This window comes from Delphinus delphis, chromosome 10 (assembly GCF_949987515.2).
Source record: "Delphinus delphis chromosome 10, mDelDel1.2, whole genome shotgun sequence".
Lineage (NCBI taxonomy): Eukaryota > Metazoa > Chordata > Mammalia > Artiodactyla > Delphinidae > Delphinus > Delphinus delphis.
This window is the reverse complement of record NC_082692.2, coordinates 89,576,971-89,598,462: the sequence shown is the minus strand read 5'-3', so window position 1 is coordinate 89,598,462 and position 21,492 is coordinate 89,576,971. Positions and strand designations below refer to the sequence as shown.

The window sequence follows — 21,492 nt, the reverse complement described above, 5'->3', positions numbered from 1 at the left end:
TAATTCCAATTTACAAAGTAACCGTGGTCAGTATATTACAGTTTCTCTGCAGTTACCATAACCCATTTATCTTCCACTTCAATATTTAAATGATTTAGAACAAATATTAAAAGACTACCCTGAGCCCCAGAGTAAAAGAAACAAATGAAGAATTGTCTGGAGAAAGTAATTGTCTAAAATTTGAGTTGTCTAAATGAGAAAACAAGTCTAAGTATCAGGCAAGGTAACACTGAAAAATTCCCTAGCAAGTAATAATGTAAAATGTAAACACAGATCTTCTATATTAACAAGTAATCAAAACAGAGCCTGACATCTATTTAAAAAGCGCATGCACTGTAGATTCTGCTTAATGAATTAAATATGCCAACTACTCACTTTCAAAGCAGTAATACATAATAGGCAATGACTATTTATGGGATCATATTTATATTTCCTATAAATAGATAGCATTCCTCCAACTGTAACTTTATGCTGGGTTGTAGTAAAACAACAGGTTGAAGTGTTCTGTAGTTTTAAAAGGGATGGAATGAGGAAATTTTACTTTGCTTGCCTACAGGACCTAATAGAAGATGTTTTCTTCTGAACATTTATGTTGGGATAAGGGTAGATGAAACGAGAGAATCAAATCCAGAAGAGGAGAATCAGAGTCAATCAATTCATTTGATTATTTTTCCCCTCTACACCCCCTTGCCCCCCTCCTACCCCATTCCTTTTTTTGGCTTGAAAGAATTTTTTTTTTTTTTTAACATCTTTATTGGAGTATAATTGCTTTACAATGGTATGTTAGTTTCAGCTTCACAACAAAATGAATCAGTTATATATATACATATATTCCCATATCTCTTCCCGCTTGCGTCTCCCTCCCTCCCACCCTCCCTATCCCACCCCTCCAGGCAGTTATAACTGTTTCCTTGAGTGTTCAGGATCCACAGACCTAAAACAGAGCTTGCATCTGAGGGGTTTTTTTTCTTAATGTTGTAATGACACACATTTTTCCTAAAAAAATGTCACTAGAGCTTGAGTGACCACTGTGCTGGTTTAGAAATAGAATGCCTAAGTAACAGAGGAGTCTAATCACTTCTTTTAGCTTCAGACTGGAATCAAGAAAAAAATTACAGAACTTCCAATTCCTAACCCAATACTCAGGGTACAAGTGTGTACAAGTTTGGGAAGGAAACTGGAGACAAAGATATTTATAATTCAAGATTTTTTTTTTTTTTTTACTACACAGATTAAACCTACTGTTTGTCAAATTTTGTTTAGTTTTGTTCATTTTTAATAAAAACAGAAGGTTGACAGCTAGTGATTTAAGCTGAGTGAGAGAAACCAGATGCCAAAGAGTATATTCTGTATGATTGCATTTGTATGAAATCTACGGCAGAAAAAAATCATAACAGTACTTGCTTCTGGGACTGGGGTGGGGGTAGGGATTGATTAAGAAGGGGCATGAGGGAAATTCTATAGGATGATGATAATGTATCTTGGTAGAGTTAGGGGTTACGCAGGTGTACGCCTTTGCCAATTTTCAGCAAATGTACACTTAAGACATGTATTTCATTATATATGTAAAGTTTACCTCAGATGATAAAGATGTAAACAAATATTGAACTCTATTTAACAAAGGAAAACTGAAGTATTTAGGGGGAAGTACTAATATCTGCAAGTTACTATAGTTTTATTTTCTTTGAACTTTAAACAATGTCATGTAAAAGTGTCTCATGTAAGTATTATTACATAAATTTACTAGAAGGGAAAAAAGAAGGGAAAAAAGAGTTCTGCCACTTAATAACAAGGGAACTTGGCAAGTACTTTCAGACGTCTATGCCTTAATTTCTAATGATCATCTGCTTCAAAGTGTTGTTCGGAGGGTTCAGTGAGATGATATACATAAAGCAGCTATAACAGTGCCTGGAGCAGAGTATGTATATTTAATAGAGTGTAATTAATGATAATAATAAAGAATACAACATCAAACAGCAAAAACAAACTCTTTAGGATTTCATGCTAGTTAGTAATTGAACTAGTTAATCTAATTTCAAAGTTTCTGCTTTTCATCTCTTTAAGAAGTGGTATGTACTCATCTGTCTGGCCTCTTTATTTGGTATAAAGCACAAGCTATACACCCCCTATTTTTGTTAAGAATAAATAAAACAAAGCAAAATTTTAACCAGTAATAGGTTCAGTGATAATTTTCTTGCATAATAAAAAAGTGCAGACTTATAATTCATTAATTATAATTAATATATAACATGCTTTACATTATATATTGTATAATATATATTTAAAAGAAAAAAGGCTGCTTATTAACATGCCTGGAAATTTCATCTGAGTGATATGTGCTACATTTTTAAAAGACTATGAATTAAATTGTTATGAAGATAAAATAATATTGATATTATTGTGTTTGCTTACATCAAAGCTTTTTGTTTGTTTTCTCCTTTATACTTGAAGAGATTATGGAATTCTGGTCTCAAGAACTCAGCGTTATTTTCAATACTGGAGGGGGGAAGAAAATTTCATTTCTAGACAGTATAAAAATTCACTATATATTTTTTCACCTTAAGAATACTTCCATTAATAATTTTTAAATCAATGCCTTCTTTCTATTAAATGTTTTAATTCATTCTTGTAGAAAATTGGAATGTAGAATTAAATATTTGAGGAAAGGTATTAGCAGTACTGGGAGACTTCAACCACTACAAAAAGATGGATGTATTCCATTGTGTCTTGTCATTTCTGTGAAATTGTATTTTTGGTTTACTCAGTGAAGCTGGGCTTCTGGATACAGCTGGGCTCAACACCTCAAATCTTTTAAACTGCAGTGTAAAGCCACAAAGCCTCCAATTATCTACCTATCTGGATATTTTTCTTAGTAAATGTAGAACCATATTAGTGAACACCCTCATTCTGCTGGAGGAAATGGATAGGCCACTCTCCATGCTGATAAAATAAAGACTTCTATCACAAAGAATAAACAACTAAATGAGCAGCAATAAACTTAATTTGCACATTAGATATGCTTTTCCAAGTTCCGACATTTCAGTTGAAAATAATGCTGAAGCAATGAGGCCTATAATTGGACATCCAAAACTTCTCCAGTGGGGAAACAAAAACAAATGTTGCCTGCAAACAAGATCATTTTTATAGCCTGCTGTTACTCTGCTTTTTAATAATTTTCCAAATGCCAGATCAAATAATTTCCCCTTTTATGTGATTTTCATACACCTCTTAGCGTATGTACACATTGTAATTTTACTAAGTCCCCACAAATGAAAACATTTAAACTCTCTTTCCTTTCCATTCTCTGTCTGTGCCTATGGAACATGTCCTCAAATTACACTGGGCATCTGCTGGGGCTCTGGTAAGGCTGGTGCTAATTGCACTCCCTGTGTTGAATAACAAATTGCTTTATCCTGTCGCATGGTGGAACAGAAATTTCCAACATACAGTGCAGATAACTTCAGAATCCTCTTGACACAGATAAGCCATATCAGCTAAAAACTAAGCTGGAAAATATCTTAGTTCTGTAACTATTATCTTTTTACATGTTATCTAACAACAACATTTTTTGCATGACTGAGGCAGATAAGTAAATTCAAAGAAAGATGATTGTTTTATCAGCTTTACTGAAATTTCTCATTTGCTCCTTACCACCCTATTACCAGAAAGGTCACTGTAAGATTTTGATTTGAGAAATAAAATTATATTTGACTGTATAATGACAATCAGATGAACATTATAGACAAGAAAATGCAAACACACACACACAGGTGCACACACACATATACATACATACACAGAGAAGTATTAAATCGTCTTAACAAACAGCCAAATGGCTACACTCCTAATAGTCAAGAAAATATTTGAATCAATGCATAGTATTATGATTCCTTCTCACATTAAAGCTTCAAATTTGTAGGTTGTAAAATAATAGTTTTGGCAGTGATATCTTCAACATTCCCACATGAAAGGGAATTAGAGATAGCAGTCTAGTTAAGAAGCTATGCTAATGATAGACTTATCTTAGAACTGTATTTGTGTAAAAATCCCACAGTTTGATAAAGATTATACATTACAGATCAGTAATAAAGCAAAGTTTCTAAAGATGCTTTTATCCATACTGTACACATTCTGTGTTTATATAGTTTTTTTAAATGTATGTGTTATTATGTATATGTTTATTTATATTGCATATGATGGTTACTGTCAATGGCAAAGAAGCAAGAAATCCCCAAATCCCTTTAAAATGGCACGTGGATATTTCATGAAGGTTAAAAATAGCAAACACAATTTCCTTCCCATTATTAGATATAAATGAGTGAAAATAACTTGATATTCATGCATATTGACATAAGCCCTTTTTGCATATGTAAATCATCCTCTGGTATTATGCTGAAAATACCAGAACAGTGAGTTCTCTGCATGAAGTCTTTCAGATTTTCATGTATTTTCATATTTGTCCCCCCTTTCAGAGTGTGGGTTTCTCTATGTATTAGAATTATGTAACTACAAACCGTAAAATTGGGAAAGTGAAAGCATTTACAAGTTTGTTATTTGCCTTTGATGTTCTTTATTGTGAAGTATTCTAACAAGCGTAAACCCTGAAAAATTGAAAACTTTCAGATTTTAGAGCAAGGAAGTCAGGATGGAAATTATCTCTGAGAACTAAGGGGAATGAGGTGAGATCCTTTCACTCAATCAATAAATATTTATTGAACACATACAGTTCCCAGGACTGTACTAGAATTTGTGATGTTCCTGCCTTCTTTATGCTTCTTTTCTAGAGGAAGGGAAATATAGGGGAAAAAAATACATGTAAATAAGTGAATTATATCCTTTGTAAGAAGATGAAATGTACCACAGAAGAAGAAAGAGTAGGAAAGATAAAGTTGACCAGGAATGTAGATGGAGATAATTTTGTTTCAATAGCTCCAGCAAAAAAACACTAGAAATAAGCAAAAATATATCAGTTTTTTAACTGAGCATTCTTAGTTATTTTCTTACTCATAGACAGAGTGGAGTGCCTGAGGATTATGGTGTGTTTTATGGAATATCCCAAAATACATATCAACTTAATTCTATCTTAAGAATTAGGAACCTATTTAGTAAGAAACATGGCTATGTTTCACCTCTACAATATCCAAATTCCATAATTAGAGCTAAGTTAGTAGCTGCTCCTGAGTTTCTCACATTTATGTGAGTCTTCTCCTTTTACTTTTCTTCCATTAATTAGTAATTGACAGCATTAAGACAGCATTTAGCTAAAGGCTAAAGAAACATTTGAGGAAAAGAAACTATCCATTTAGCTCAATCTATTAACTTTTTCTCTTAGTCTCTGGGGTGAAAGCATCCCCATCAGTGTATTTTAGCAGGAAAATTATTGGTCCTACTCACCCATCACCAGTATTCTACCAAAACTTTCTTTGAGAAACTACGTTTCCACTACTAATGTCTTCATCCTTAAAATTTCATATTTTAACTCCTCCTGGATTTCTCCATACCTGTAAGAATTAACTGCAATGCCTTTTTATCCTCTACCATATTTTAATCTTCTGCTGTAGTAAAAATGAGTGCATACCACCTGTAGTTTCTTAATTTGAAATAAGGTAATCTCCTCTGTTTTTCTTCCTTAATGGACATGTTAGTTCTTCAGACATAAAGCATTCACACTCCTCAGTACATGAGTATTGCCAAAACTTTGCTGGAGAAATTCCCTATTATTAAATATAGCTACAGTACATTCCTTGAAACATTAAGTCCATACCTGTCTTAAAAACCTGATGACAATACAATCTTAAAGAAGTGAAGTTTTTCAAATTATGCTACACTGGTTGAATTTTGATACAAGTTCTATCATTTACATTTCACCTGAGTGTTTCAGACAATTGTTGGCATAATATAATAGGCTTGAGATAAAGTTGGAAGAAATATCTTCCAGGGATAAAGATGAGTGTTTATTTTCCTTGAGACATTTTAAAGGATAGGTGAAGTATAGCAGCTAACTACTTTTTATTGTATTTATTCATTTTTAATAGAAATGATGATAAAGTATCAATTGCTGAATTTAATCATTTGGGCTTAAGTAGCTGCTCAAACTTGTCTTTCAAGACAGTCATTTTTGTCATCCAGGAGGCAATAAAATGATAAAAGTGACCTGGCTCCCCCTAAACAGACTAGTTTTATGAGCTGAGGTTCAATAAAGTAGCAAAGATGGGGAGTAGATGCATCTAATGCTAATTATATCCCTTGGTGATATATGTAGTTACATTCGGATTGATACTAGTTTAAAAGTCTCAAGACTAAGGTATGCACTTTTACCATCTGAAGTTGTGTGAGCGTATGTGTTTACTGTGATGGGAATCTAATAATAACTCAAATGGACACTAATGTTTTAATATTTTTTCTTTGCAAAGAACTGCTTATTAAGGTGAATCTAAGAGAGTCTGCATTTCACTAATTATGTTCTTAGAGTTATAGAAAGAAATGAACTCATTATGCACTGGGCAGCCTTACATCCAGGTAAAAATTTTACACAAAATGAGTTTCTGAAGGAAACTTCACAAAAAAAATATTACCCACTGACGTCAACAAAATGTCCATGGCTTCCCCACACTGAGGCATCTGTGGAAATCCAAAATTTTTAGTTCAAGTTTTAGTTTTGTCTAATTACCCGCTGGACAGCTTTTCAACTGCCAAGGTATTCACATCTACCATGTTATTCCACCGGCGAAGTGAGCATGCTATTAATGAATATGGGAACACAACTCTTAAATAAAATGTGAAATCAAACATTTCACATATACAATATGATAATACAGGGTTGACACTGTGATAGAGGTCATGATATGCATACATATCTCCAATGTTCATCAAGCACAAATGAAGACAGTAAAATACCTTTTACAACTAGGCTGCCAGTGTTCTTGGCAACACCAAACTGATTTGTAGCTATGCAAGTGTATGATCCGGCATCCAACCTGGTAACGTTATGTATCTTGAGGCTGCCATCCTTCAGGATAAACACTCTAAAAAGAAAATGTATAATTAACATAAGTAAGGCTCGTTAAAACTGGTAAGTCTTAACCACCTATTTTCATTTTAAAGCATTACTGAAACCATGGGTGCATTTGTTAATATGAATGTATTCCTTTCCTATTATCCTGCTTTTAATTGTGAGCAATCTGCAAATCCACATATTAGAATAAATGACATTTGCTTTTATTCTGACACAGTACTGATAATTATTTTGCCGTAACTTGAATTATCATTGCTGATTTCAATGCACATTAAAAATCAAATGAGTGCTTGGTGCTACAATGCCCATTTGCTTGATTAATAACAAACACAACTAGTTACTATGCATTTTGAAAAATGAACTCTGGTGAAAACCAAACTTGGCGTTAGAGAAACGCAAGCCAATTTTCACATTGTTTACTCTGCAGCTTTATAGACCAGTTTTTACTCAGGACTTTCAGCTACCAAACAACAGGGTTTTCAACCATGACAATATTTGCTTGTGCTAGTGAGTTGAAGGAACCATCCATGGGGTTCCATAGCCAGAGGGCTCAGGCCATCTCGTTATGTGGCCTGTCCCGTTAAAAAGAGGAAGAGAGAAGTAAAAAGAATGAAGGCTTCAAGAATCAGACTGAATTTAAGAAGTTCCAATCTTTCAAAAACTGATTCGTATGAAATTTTCTCTGAAACTCAGAAATAGTCAAAAGCAAACATCAGAGCACTGTCGTAAACAAGGGAACCCCTAAGATTGGTTTCTTGACAAAATCATCATCAAATGTTTTAGTAAGGAGACAAAAAATGAAAAACAAAACAAAACAAAACAATGTGCCCGATTTTACGTCCTATAAATTTAATTAACGACTTTTTAAAAACACAGCTCTAAAAACACTAGTGGGTAGTCAGAGTTGCAGAAAAATAAGCAGTGAAAACTCATTTGTAATGACAATGGTTTTAAAGGAATGAAAGGAAAGAGAGTTGGCATGCATGTCACATCCATTAACAATAACAAAACAGTATTTCTTTCATTGCAAACATATCATTGTTTCTAATATGTGTATTACAGGAAATGTAGCTAATATAATTAATTACCCAATTTGAAACACAGAGAACATCAGCCAAGTACAATTTGTGTGAAACCAGCTTATGATGTTGGGTTTATTATCAGTGACAAGTTCCATATTCTGTTGTCAAGTGAGGGGAAGGGGCCACATCTGGGTTTAGAATGTTCCATGGCACATAATCAGATTTCTTTTAAGTCATTTTCTTCGAGTATTCCCGAACAGTGAACATTTGACATCTTATTTAATTTCTGAAATGTCTAGATTTCTTGATCCCTGTTTATACTAACAATCGAATCATACCGCTATTGACACAGTAACAAAGCTGTTCCAGTATGCAGCAAACTTCTGGCCAAAAACAATTCTTCACCTGATTCAGTTAGAAGAGGTCGATATGAGAAACATTTGGGTACATCACTTACCTCTAGAATTTAGGAATAACTAAGAATTTTAAGCAACAGAGAAACATTAAATTTTGGCGAAAAAACATTTTAAATGTTAAAGAAATATGTATCTGCTGATAGCTAAAGGCCATCAGACAAACTTCCCAGCTAGTAATGCCAATGTTTATATGTCATAATTTTTCACTTAGCTTTCCGAAAAGGACAATTCATGTAAACTGTGGTTTAATATTACCCTAAGTCCACCACCCTTTTCAGGCTCATTGTGTATGTTCAGTAATGTTTGTTAAATTGAACTGAAATCGTCATCATTGAAACTGATTATTTCTTTTGAAATCTTAGTCAATCAATTGACATTTCTCAAGCTTCAGATAATAAGAAGACAGACTAAGACTAGGAAAAGTTAAAATCTGCTCAAGATTAAGCAGCTAATAAGCATCAAAGAATGGATTGAAAATTATAACTATCTCTAGTGCTCATGCTCTTTCCAGAGCCATCACTTTGTGTCACTTGTAGTAAATAATTCTGCATGTTGACTCTGACGTTCAAGAAATATCTGCTGAGTCATCATTAGAGGCCCATAAGATGGTCTTAGGTGTTTGCTTCTCAAAATGTGGTCTCATCCCAGACCTACTGAATCAAACTTTGCATTTTAACATGATTTTCAGTAATTAGAATGCACAATAAAGTTGGAGAACATTGCTCAGTTCATTATAAATCAAACTTTAGTCTATAGAGATTATGTGTAAGCAAGACTCCATTTTGTTTTCATAGATCAATATGCAAAAATGTGCAAAAGAATAAAATATCTTAGATTTAAATGTTTTATGAAAATAACCAAACTAGTAACCAAGCCAATGGATCATTTATTAAAACTAGATGATTAAAAAAGTAATTCTCCCTAGTGCCCTAGGATATAGAAAGCCAGACATTTAACTATAATTAGAGATTTTATAACATAATAAATGGTATGAATATTTCAACTTACTATTTTTTCATTAATAAGAGATGTTAAAATATAAAAAGAAAACTTAATCTTTAACAGTGTAGATGGTCTCAGACTATCTAATCATAACACTAAATTTATGCAGAATAATTAAAAACTATTAAAGAAAAGTGAGAATTTCCAGTTCTCTCACATATCAAAACGCAGCTTAGTAAAATTTATTAAAAGAAAAAAAAGAAATAACACCCAATTAACATCAAACTGTATTAAGAAAACTGAGCAATTGACATTTTCAGATAGGGAAGGATGCACATGTAAAAATTTACTGGAACATTTTAATTGATAGTTTTGGTAACATTCATAGGGAAAGATAAAAACTGACTTTTTCTATCCTTCTTTTGAAATATTCTAAAAGATATTTTAAAAGAGTACCTGGAGGGTTCGAAAGGATATATTAATAAAGTACATTAAAATGTTGTCTTTATTCATACAAGACTCTCTGGTATTTAAAAACAAATCACAGCCACAAGTATAGATATGCTCGGCTAACTGAAAAACTGAGAAAACACTCTGGTGATAAAAATGGAAATTTGCATAAATAATTAGCAAACAGAATATAAGTTACAGAGAAGAAAGCAAAAGACAGTGAAGTGATTGATTACATATAATACAGATATACATTTAAATTAGCACTTAATGCTGAGATTACACTGCTAATAGACAATAGATCATAAAAGCATATATGAAAATATCTGGTACCATGGAATATGGTAAGGCTTCTAAAAATTTAATAGCAATTTTAAGTCTGATTACAAATAGAACAATGCCAAACTTTTTTTCCTTCTAAATTTATTCAGCAAATATTTATTAAATACCTACTGTGTTCCAGGGACTATGTTAGATATTACAATAGGTATGTAAGAAATAGAGAATGTTAGTATCGAGGATATTCTTTTTCACGATTAAACTCATTGGTCAAAACACAAGCAGGTTGTGAACTATTATTGTAAACTGACTCTGCACAAGTCCTCTACTAAGTGTATAATAAATGTCAATTCATTGACTTATTAAGTAAACCTCTGGGCGTACTGTTGTTATCATTCCCATTTTACAAGTTAGGAAAGGGAGGCATGGAAAGAAGTGGGTACCTTAAGGTACACACTCGGTAGTGTAGCACCAAGATTCCAACCATGGCTTTCTCTTTACACCAGGAAGCACTTATTTTAAGAAGGGCTCTTTCACTTCAAGTTTACAAAGTATAATTTACTAATAATATAGTTACTTAGAGCACAAATTTGGGCACATATAACATATATATATAATTGTATTTGCATAGAATGATCTTTAATATGGAGGTTTATAATCTGACCTTCAGGGAATCCAGTAACTCCCCAAAATGTTATGGAACATTTGTGTGTGTGCATATATGCACATTTCCTCAGAGTTCTAAACGTTTGTGAAATCTTAAAGGCGAGTTTGATCTACCCTACTATAGGAGAGAGAGTTTTAACCATAAACATGAGGTAATAATGATGGCAATATTAATACTAAGGATTATTTTTCTTCTTCTTTTATACTGTCCTATGCAATAATGTAGTACAGTTATTAGCAAAAGTGGAGTTTGGGGTCAACTGCTTGTGACTGAATCTGAGCCTTAATATTTAATATTTGTATTACTGGGTCCAAGTTACTCAACTGTGCAAGAGTCTTCAGCTTTCTCATCTGTAACATGGGGATATTAATATTACCTTTGTCACTGAGTCATGAGGAGTAAATGATATAAACTCTTTAAAATGCTCAGCCCTGTCTGTGCCCTACTCCTGGTTAGCCATCAATAAGTAGGTTTTTAATGAAACATTTTCTCATTCTGCCAAAGAATGTAAGCACTTCTGTAACTCCATGAGCAGTAACAACAGGGAAAGAAGGAAGTGTTTTGTCACAATTCAGTTTGAACAAAGGGACCTGAGAGGTATATGCCAGGCTTTTTGAAAGGAGCCGAATGCCAGAAGATTTTTCCCAGCGTTACGTTTCACTGCCTAAGACCCTTCGTTGAATTCATGCCACTTCGTGTCTGTACTTGTGGAGTCAATCTTTCCGATCCGCCTTGCTCTCATTTTTATTTTAGAAATGGAAATAGGGTTGTCATAAGAATTGAATTAATTAAATGCTAGCTATTAATCTTATTCTTATTCTTTGCTGAGTCTGGTTTTTGGTCTTTGCTCTTCTCCATGACTTGGACCAGCATTTTCAATTCTCACTTTGATTCTTACTCCTGCCTGATGTCTTAAAAAACACTTTCATCTGACTGGACTCAGCAGTATGTTTTGTGGCTTTAACTACAATATGGTTATCAGTCCTTGGTGTCACCAAGTTCTAACACTTGACTTACGGTGTATGTATGTTTGCACTTTAACTCTTCCTCTATAATCATTTCACAGTTCAGTGATAACACTGTTCCTCTCTGGTGTCTATTCTCAAATATCCACTTAATTAGAATATTTCACCCGTTCACACAATCAAATAGAAAAATTTCCCCCAAATTACCAAAGCTTAGTATTCTATTCAGATGATTAAATCACAAATTAAGGCATTTCATTTAAAATGTTACATAATAATTAGAATTTAAAGACATTTACATGTATAGATATATTATGACCATTCAACAATAGAAAAATTAGTAGTTAGCATTTGTAACGTATCACGCTATTCTTCTAATTGCATTTGGGCATTAAAATGGTGGAAATTCAGAACTACAAGCTGTGTCTGACAGTCAAGTGACATTGGGAGATTTTATAGTCACATTAGAAAACAGAAAATGTAGAAAACTGAGCCACCAACATATGTAAACATTTCAAGGTTAACTGATAAGTTGAAGGCAGACTATGTAGTGTGATTGAACATCCAACATTTCAATCTTCCCACTGTCAGGGAACATTAGTAGCATAAAGCAGAAACAAAAGTAATGGATGCCTTAACTAGTTGCCTTCTACTTTCATACCCTTTGCCTTCTACTTGATGAGCTATTGTGAATAAAACATCAGGAAGATAGACTACGACATCAAGTGAACTCATAGGAGTCTTTTACCTGGAACATGTGTGTCAAATTTTGTGTCATTCTAAGGAATTAGTCTCAAGACTATGTCGAATATTTTTACCCTTGCTTTCCTAAGTTGGACATGATACCAATTCATTACAAGCTTCATAAATACAATAGATATTAGCATTCACATCTAGTTTATCACTACAACTAATCTAACGTATGTCCAAATTTTGATTTACCTACATAGAGAAAAAACAGATCTATATTACGTGGACCCCATATGAATAGCAAGTGAGGAAGACTCTGATTTTTTTTTGTTTAGTTATTAACCATAGCCTAACACAAAATTTGAGGACATAGAAGATTAGGAATAGCTAAATTTCTTAAACTCAGAGAAATTAGGACATTGGACAACTGCAATTTCATATTGCTGAAACTAGAGCAATACTTCTATTTTTATAGTTAGATTATTAACTGGAGTATTGCTTCCACTTCTGTCTAAAGATAATACTGTAGACCATGAAATTTTAATTGACAGTTTAATTTTACTGATATCTAGAAAATGTAAAATAGATTGGATTAAAATGAGTTAGATAAGAAGTAGGAAACTATGTATAAATTTTGGCTCTGCACAATTTAGGTTTTAGGTAAAATGTCCCACTGGAATCCATTTTATTTTTTATTATTTTATTTTTTATTTTTTTTTAACAACTTTATTGGAGTATAATTGCCTTACAATGGTGTGTTAGTTTCTGCTTTATAACAAAGTGAATCAGTTATACATATACATATGTTCCCATATCTCTTCCCTCTTGTGTCTCCCTCCCTCCCACCCTCCCTATCCCACCCCTACAGGCGGTCACAAAGCACTGAGCTGATCTCCCTGTGCTATGCGGCTGCTTCCCACTAGCTATCTACCTCACGTTTGGTAGTGTATATATGTCCATGCCTCTCTCTCGCTTTGTCACAGCTCACCCTTCCCCCTCCCCATATCCTCAAGTCCGTTCTCTAGTAGGTCTGTGTCTTTATTCCTGTCTTACCCCTCGGTTCTTCATGACCTTTTTTTTTTCTTAAATTCCATATATATGTGTTAGCATACGGTATTTGTCTTTCTCTTTCTGACTTACTTCACTCTGTATGACAGACTCTGGGTCCATCCACCTCACCACAAATAACTCAATTTCGTTTCTTTTTATGGCTGAGTAATATTCCATTGTATATATGTGCCACATCTTGTTTATCCATTCATCTTTTGATGGACACTTAGGTTGCTTCCATGTGGTAGCAATTGTAAACAGAGCTGCAATGAACATTTTGGTACATGACTCTTTTTGAATTATGGTTTTCTCAGGGTATATGCCCAGTAGTGGGATTGCTGGGTCATATGGTAGTTCTATTTTTAGTTTTTTAAGGAACCTCCATACTGTTCTCCATAGTGGCTGTATCACTTTACCTTCCTGGAATCCATTTTAGATCAAATATTGACATTACATTTTAATAATTTTAGCACCTGATTGGCATAGTGAAGGTATAATATCTATGCTTATCTCACTGTAATTTAATAAGCTATCTTTTAAAAATTCCTTATTTTAACAAGCTACAAAAAGTGATCTACAAACAAGTAAATACGTAAGCTTCCTCATTTAAATCAAAGTAAAGGTTCTTTTTCTATCTTTTTATATCAATAATTGTAAACAGCTCTATAGCAGTTATATACAGAAAATATCTCACACCTCTGTACAGGGAACATTTAAAGGTTTAATCACTGGATTATTAAAATGTATTTTATTATTCCTTATAAAATCATCAGAGTAGTAAAAAACGCAACAGATAACCCAAAAAAAGAGATAACAAAAAAGATAAAAACATAGAGACAATAAAAATGAAGTGCTATCTCAAGACAGAGATGACTGAATGGGCACAGAAAATAAAATCTAGTCTCTCTACAAAATGGTGTAGATCATCTTCTGCAAAGAACAATACACTTTTTATCTTTAATCAGTTCTAAACAAGGGGAAACACATACCAGAAAATTCAACAAAATTTTTGGAAGGAATTCTTAAATATGTTATCTTTTATTTTGTCTGCCTGTTAGGAAAGAGCACAAATATTCTTTTCAGTAAAGAGTTGTGTAACTCCCAAAGAGAAAACAAATGTTCATAATTTGCAAATATTTGTTAGAGCACATCCTTCAGAGACTTGCCAGATGAAAGCCTAGAGTCTCTTCCCCAAGTATCTAGCAGAAGATTTACACTCCAATCCACTTGTCTGAATTCCATCCATCCTCCCAAGCCTACTTTGATTTTCACCGTTTCAGACACACCTTATGTGTCTCCTCAGCTTCTCTTTGTTCCATTGGCTGCCAAAGGTCCAGATAATACAACCCCGCTGGCAAAGGAGCAGCCAGCAGATAAATCCCATTTTCTTTCCTTCCAAAGTCTTTTTATTCCCAAGTAGTTTCTGTCTGGAGACAGTCTATATGACTAACTGATGCCAGCCTACCTGTTGTGTGTCCCTTGGCTTAAAGTGAGTCAGTGGCTAGTGTAATAAGATATGATCCTGCATTGCTGCCTGTATTAACCTGCTTCACTCTTAGTTTTGTGTCCTAGGGAAACTGGAGTAAGATATGTAGCTTTCTCTATCACACCCATCCTCTCAAACACTGCAGTTCACAGTACTCCCTCTGTCTCCCCAAATATTAAAAATTAACAGTTTTGTCCCACATCAGTAAACGTATATGGGGAATTCCTTGGTGATCCAGTGGTTAGGATTCTGCACTTCCACTGAAGGGGTCCATAGGTTCGATCCCTGGTCAGGGAATTAAGATATTTTATTTTAAAAAAATAAATAAACTCATATGCAGGGAGGTTTAATAACTTACTTAGCTACAGCAAGGATGCAGGTCTTCTGATCCTGATTTCTACTGAATCATTATCTGAATCATTATGTTGCCTTGTAGTTTGAACTTTCCTTTAAGACTTTTTTTTTACAGCAGTTTTAGGTTCACAGAAAAATTGAGAGAAAGGTAGATTTCCTATGTACCCGCACATATGCATAGCCTCCCTTGTTGCCAACATTCCCCACCTGAATGGTACATTTGTTACAACTGATGAACATACACTGACGAGTCATAGTCAAAGACCATAGTTTACCTTACAGTTCACCCTTGGTGTTGTGCATTCTTTGGGTTTGGGAACATATATAATAACATGTATCTATTATTATAATATCATACAAAATATTTCCACTGAACTAGAAATTCTCTGTGTTCCACCTGTTTATTCTTATCTCCTCCAGCCCTTGGCAACTACTGATCTTTTTACTCTCCAAAGTTTTGCCTTTTCCAGAATGTCATATAGTTGCAAGCACCTTTCAGATTGGCTTCTTTTAGTTAGTAATATGTATTTAAGATTCTTCCATGTCTTTTCATGGCCTGTTAGCTCATTTCTTTTTAGCACCGAATAATATTCCATTGCTTGGATATACCAGTTTATCCACTTGCCTACTGAGGAATCTCTTGGTTGCTTCCAATTTGGGGCAATTATGAATAAAGATGCTATAAACTATATAGTGTGCAGGTTTTTGTGTGGACATAAGTTTTCAAGTCCTTTGGGTGAACATTAAAGAGTACAATATCTGGGGCTTCCCTGGTGGCGCAGTGGTTGAGAGTCCGCCTGCCGATGCAGGGGACACGGCTTCGTGCCCCGGTCTGGGAAGATCCCACATGCCACCGAGCGGCTGTGACCGTAAGCCATGGCCGCTGAGCCTACGCGTCCGGAGCCTGTGCTCCGCAATGGGAGAGGCCACAATGGTGAGAGGCCCGCATATCGCAAAAAAAAAAAAAAAAAAAAAAAAAAAAAGAGTACAATATCTGTATTGTATGATAAGAGTATGTTTAGTTTTTTTTTGTTTTGTTTTGTTTTGTTTCGGTACGTGTTCCTCTCACTGTTGTGGCCTCTCCCATTGTGGAGCACAGGCTCCAGATGCGCAGGCTCAGCGGCCATGGCTCACAGGCCCAGCCGCTCCGCGGCATGTGGGATCTTCCCAGACCGGGGCATGAACCCGTGTCCCCTGCATGGGCAGGCGGACTGTCAACCACTGCGCCACCAGGGAAGCCCATATATTTAGTTTTGTAAGAAACTGCCAAACTGTCTTCCAAAGTGGCTGTACCATTTTGCATTCCCATCAGCAATGAATGAGAGTTCTCGTTGCTCCATATCCTTGCCAGCATTTGGTGTTAGTCTTCCAGATTTTGGCCATTCTAATAGGTGTGTAGTGGTATCTCGTTTTAATTTACATTTTCCTGATGACATATGCTGTGGAACATCTTTTCAAATGTGTATTTGCCATCTGTATATCTTACTTGGCGAGGTGTATGTTAAGGTCTTTTGCCCATTTTTTAATGGAGTTGTTGGTTTTCTTATTCTTGAGTTTAAAGACTTCTTGGCATATTTTAGATAACAATCTTTTATCAGATGTGTATTTTGCAAATATTCTTTCCCAGTCTGTGGCTTGACTTCTCGTTCTGTTGACATTGTCTTTCACAGAGCAGAAGTTTTTTGTTTTTTTTTTATTTTAAGGAAGTCCAGGTTATTATGTCTTTCCTTCATGGATCGGACTTTGATATTGTATCTATAAAGTCATGGCCTTACCCAAGGTCATCTAGGAGTTATCTTATGTTATCTTCTAGGAGTTTTACAGTTTTTTGTTCTACATTTAGGTCTGTGATCCATTCTGAGTTTTGTGTTGTTTTGTTTTGTTTTGTTTTGGTGAAGGATGTAAGGTCTGTGTCTAAATTCTTTTTTTTCTTTTTTTTTTGCATGTGGCTGTCCAGTTGCTTCAGCACCATTTGTTGAAAAGACTGTCTTTGCTTCGTCGTATTGCCTTTGCTCCTTTGTCATAATTTTCTTTTTAGACAAGTTTTCACTCTCTAAATAGACTGTAAAAGCTAAGGTTTTTTTGCTTAAGTGATATAGGTGTCAAGTGATATAAGGGTTTTAAGACCATGAACTCTGAAGTCAGCTTGCTTTTGCTTTGTGTTCTGGCTCTCTCTTGTTGGCTCTGTTCCTTTGGAAGCGCTTGCTTTCTATAAAAATTTCCATGTAAATGGGAATAACAGTAGTAATAACATCAGTTTGTTTTGAGAATCAATTTTTTTAAATGTATTAAAAATGCTGAGATAAGCCTAGAGGATAATGAGTAATCGCAAATGGTAGCTGTTCTTCTTTATGTGTTTTGTATTTTTCACCAATACCTATAATTCGTAGGTACTAAATAAATACGTGTTTTCTGTTTGTATATGCCACAAAACCTTTAGTCTTCTCTTTCTAGGTGCAGATGTATATTTATTACCATTACCAATAAATTCAGTAAACTTACCGAAAATCACTCAGGCAAATAATTTCTTTGTTTAAAAGTAAAAGCTAGGGCTTCCTTGGTGGTGCAGTGGTTAAGAATCCTCCTGCCAGTGCAGGGGAAACGGGTTGTACCCCTGGTCCGGGAAGATCCCACATGCCACAGAGCAACTAAACCCATGTGCCACAACTACTGAGCCTGCGCTCTAGAGCCCATGAGCTACAACTACTGAGCCTGTGTGCCACACCTACTGAAGCCCGTGTGCCTAGAGCCCATGCTCCGCAACAAGAGAAGCCACCGCCATGAGAAGCCCGTGCACCGCAGAGTAGCCCCTGCTCGCCGCAACTAGAGAAACCCCGTGCACAGCAACGAAGACCCAATGCAGCCAAAAATAAAATAAATAAATTTATTTTTTAAAAAAGTAAAAGCTAGTTAAAAATATAAACATGATGCTTATTTAGCTAAGTGACTTTCAGTTCGTTTGCTGATGCCATATAAAGTAGGACAAGAATTGAGGTAAAGAAATACATTCAAATCAGTCTTAGCAAGGACAAGGCTTGCTTATCCTTGCTAAAAGGATATAGAGCAGATTTTAATCATTCTTTTATATAGTTCCAATCATGAAATTAAAGTTTTAATAAAGTACTTAATAAATTTTTTAAATTATTATGGTAATATGGACCCTGTTGGGGGGTTCCTGATTATTTAGTTAATTTACAGAAAATACAGTTATTAAATCCTTTGTATTTCCTTAGCCTCTTCCCTAGCTCCAAAGAAGTAACAGTGTTCCTTTGGTCTCTTGTATTGAGTAACATCAGGCACAGTGTGTTTAAATTTATATGTATAATGGGATGTGAGTGGAGTAGGAAAAGTAAAGAAACTAAAAACCTACATGGTGTGGCATCACCAATCGGTAGCACAAATAAATTCAATTTTGCTATGTTTTGTCAGAAAATACGTTTTTCTCAGGTGCCTAGGGGAAAAACACAGCATGCATGGCTGCATGCCCTTTTTTCTTACTACTTGTAATGGACTAAAGGAATATTAATCAGATTAAATAGCTAAAGATATGTTTGTCATGAACTGATTAATCAAAAATGATTTGAGGGTCATTATACAGTTAAGTGAGAGGGTTTAACTAGCAAAGGATTGTTTAGAAGTATTACCTGGAGATTAAAAATGGACTCAAACACATTTTAGTTTGCATAGAAATAAAAACATCACTGCTGCCAGTGTCTAATTTTTAAAAAATTCCTGGTTTCTATGGTTGCATTTTATGCCTAATGCATAATTACTGGTGTGAACAGCCAAATGTTTCAGAGTTAAGCCTTTGGTTCAGCTGTTCTAAACTCCAAAGCAGAAATCAAGCATCAGATATTCAGACCTTAGAATTCATCAAAATGTGACTCCTCCTTTAATATACACAAATAATTTAAGCAACGGCTTTGTAGTGGCTGACATACAATGCAAAAACAGTTTCAGGGCAACTGAATTGTGACATAAATTAGGAGATGCCAGATAAGAACCTTTGCTAAATAACATAATTATTTGGTGTCATGATGTTTCTTTATTTCGATGGCATGCCAAAGAGTGTGCTGCTAGGCTGATTCCCATAAAATGTGAAGGAAGTGTGATTTAACATTAACAAAACTGCATCAGATGGAGGGCTTAGCTAAATTAATCCAGTGAAAGAGCCCTAAGAGGAATATTTAGCTGTTCAGTAGAAGAAGGGAAAGATAAAGAAAAGTGTCTGCATTTGCTGCAGTATTTTAGGATGCCTGAGAAAACACAAAAGGGAATTAAAACAGATTCATATGCTAACATGCCTTACAGCCCAAGCAAATCAAAAGAAAAGATAGGAAATTATAAAGTTAGCAAATGACAAAAAAGATGTGAAAATAGGACTTAAAAGAAATATCTTGAAAAGTATGCTCCCAAAATAACTGGAGGCAAACCGATTGAAAACACAATGGGAGAAAGAGTTGTGCAAAACAGAATGGAGAAGTTTGAACGACATTTTGGCTACACTTTCATTATGTTTATGATGATGAGCCTATTGTGTGATTTTCCTCAAGGCTTTGAAATTTTGCAGATGTAAAGCTGTATCTGCAGCTTACTTTGAGACAGGTGAATGAGATTCAAACACAGCCAGGTGAACTTAAACTAGTAACTTTATCCCCGAGGTCTTTGTTTTCCCTCAGATATAAAAAGTGAGGGAATTGGGCTGGAACATTCATGATTATTACCCCTTTCACTCCAGCTTTGTAATTCAGTGATTTCAGAATATGTGTATCTCAGAAATGCCTCCCCTTGCTATCTTGAATGTGGGTAGTTTTGAAAGTGATGGATGCTAGTGGGATTTCCAATTCTAGATCCCCTTTGGCTACTGAATTATTGTACTCCTCAGAATCTTTACAAAACTAACAAACTGGCTGAGAATGGGAGGTCAACTTGGATGTGCCCCCTAGTCTGCTAATTCTTTCTTCTTAATTATAACACATAATTTCATATCAGATCAAGTCCTTTATGGAGCTTAGGGAGTTTATCCCTGTTTGTTGAATTTGCATATCTGTGTCTTATATGTCACCAAAAATTATATTGTATGTTACATTGAAAATCCAGTCATTTGAACGTTGTAGATGCAGGATGCTAAGCCACTAAGAGGACTGAATTATTTTATTTTATTGATGTGAATTGACTCCATCTTTCAGTACATTGACAACTTACGGACTTATCCTGTACCTTTTATTAATATAAAAATAGAATTTGAGTGTATATATCACAGTTTTCAGAAGAATTTTTGTCTAACTGGAAAAAATGAGGAACAAATAATGTGTACAGTATGACAGTCTGCATTTAGATCCACAGATGGACACTATACTACTTCAAAAGCTAATTAAAAACCTACAGTGTAGTGTTTAATATTACACATGGCTTTGAAATCAGAGCTTCCTGGAATTGAATGCTTTTCTATCATTTACTATCTGTGTGACTGTGGACATGATGCCTGACTTCTCTAAGCCTTAGTTTTAACCCATCTAAAAAGTATAAATAAATGATAACCTCCATAGGTATCTTGTAAAAATTAAGTGAATTGTTGTATCTAACATTTTAATATACTGCCCATTGTAGGTAGGATATTAGTGGATATTATTATTGTTATTATATATGATGAGGGTCAGGGTCAACTATGAGAAGGGTAGATTTCTGGCTATAGTGGTTAATTTGATCTGAGATAGAATGAAAACTGTATGTAATTAAGTATATCTAAGCATCCCTTGAGTACTCAAGGAGTCAACTTTTGGATTGCTCATAAAATAATTTGATTCTCTACTTAGAGAAATCATGGATGAAATATATCCTGTACTGAGGAAGGGAAGTCTAAATCTAAATCTTCGAAGTGGCATCAAGTATGAAGCTAACTATGGGTTAAAGCTGCCACACAGTAAACCTGCTCCTCCTACATTCCTCATGTAGGAAATTTTCCTACCTACCCTTCAAGCACCAGGTCAGTTACCTCCAACCTGCTGAGGCCTTTCTCTCCTCCTGTAAGCTGTCTTCGTGAGTCTCTACACCATCTTCTGTCTGTGGTGACACATGCCCCACTGCACTGGAGCTGTTGACCTGCCTGCTTCCCCCGCAAGATTCTGGGCTCATTCAAATTTATAAACCTAGAAT

General features: G+C 34.8%; 1 protein-coding gene across 1 annotated transcript in view; it reads right to left on the bottom strand.

Annotated features, from left to right (window-relative positions):
* Positions 1-21,492, bottom strand: part of CNTN6 (contactin 6) — a 232,932-nt gene that overhangs the window by 36,401 nt on the left and 175,039 nt on the right. Inside the window, exon 11 of the mRNA XM_060021501.1 lies at positions 6,898-7,025. Within this exon, the coding sequence (XP_059877484.1) occupies positions 6,898-7,025 (128 nt within the window). The remainder of the gene's footprint in view (positions 1-6,897; positions 7,026-21,492) is intronic.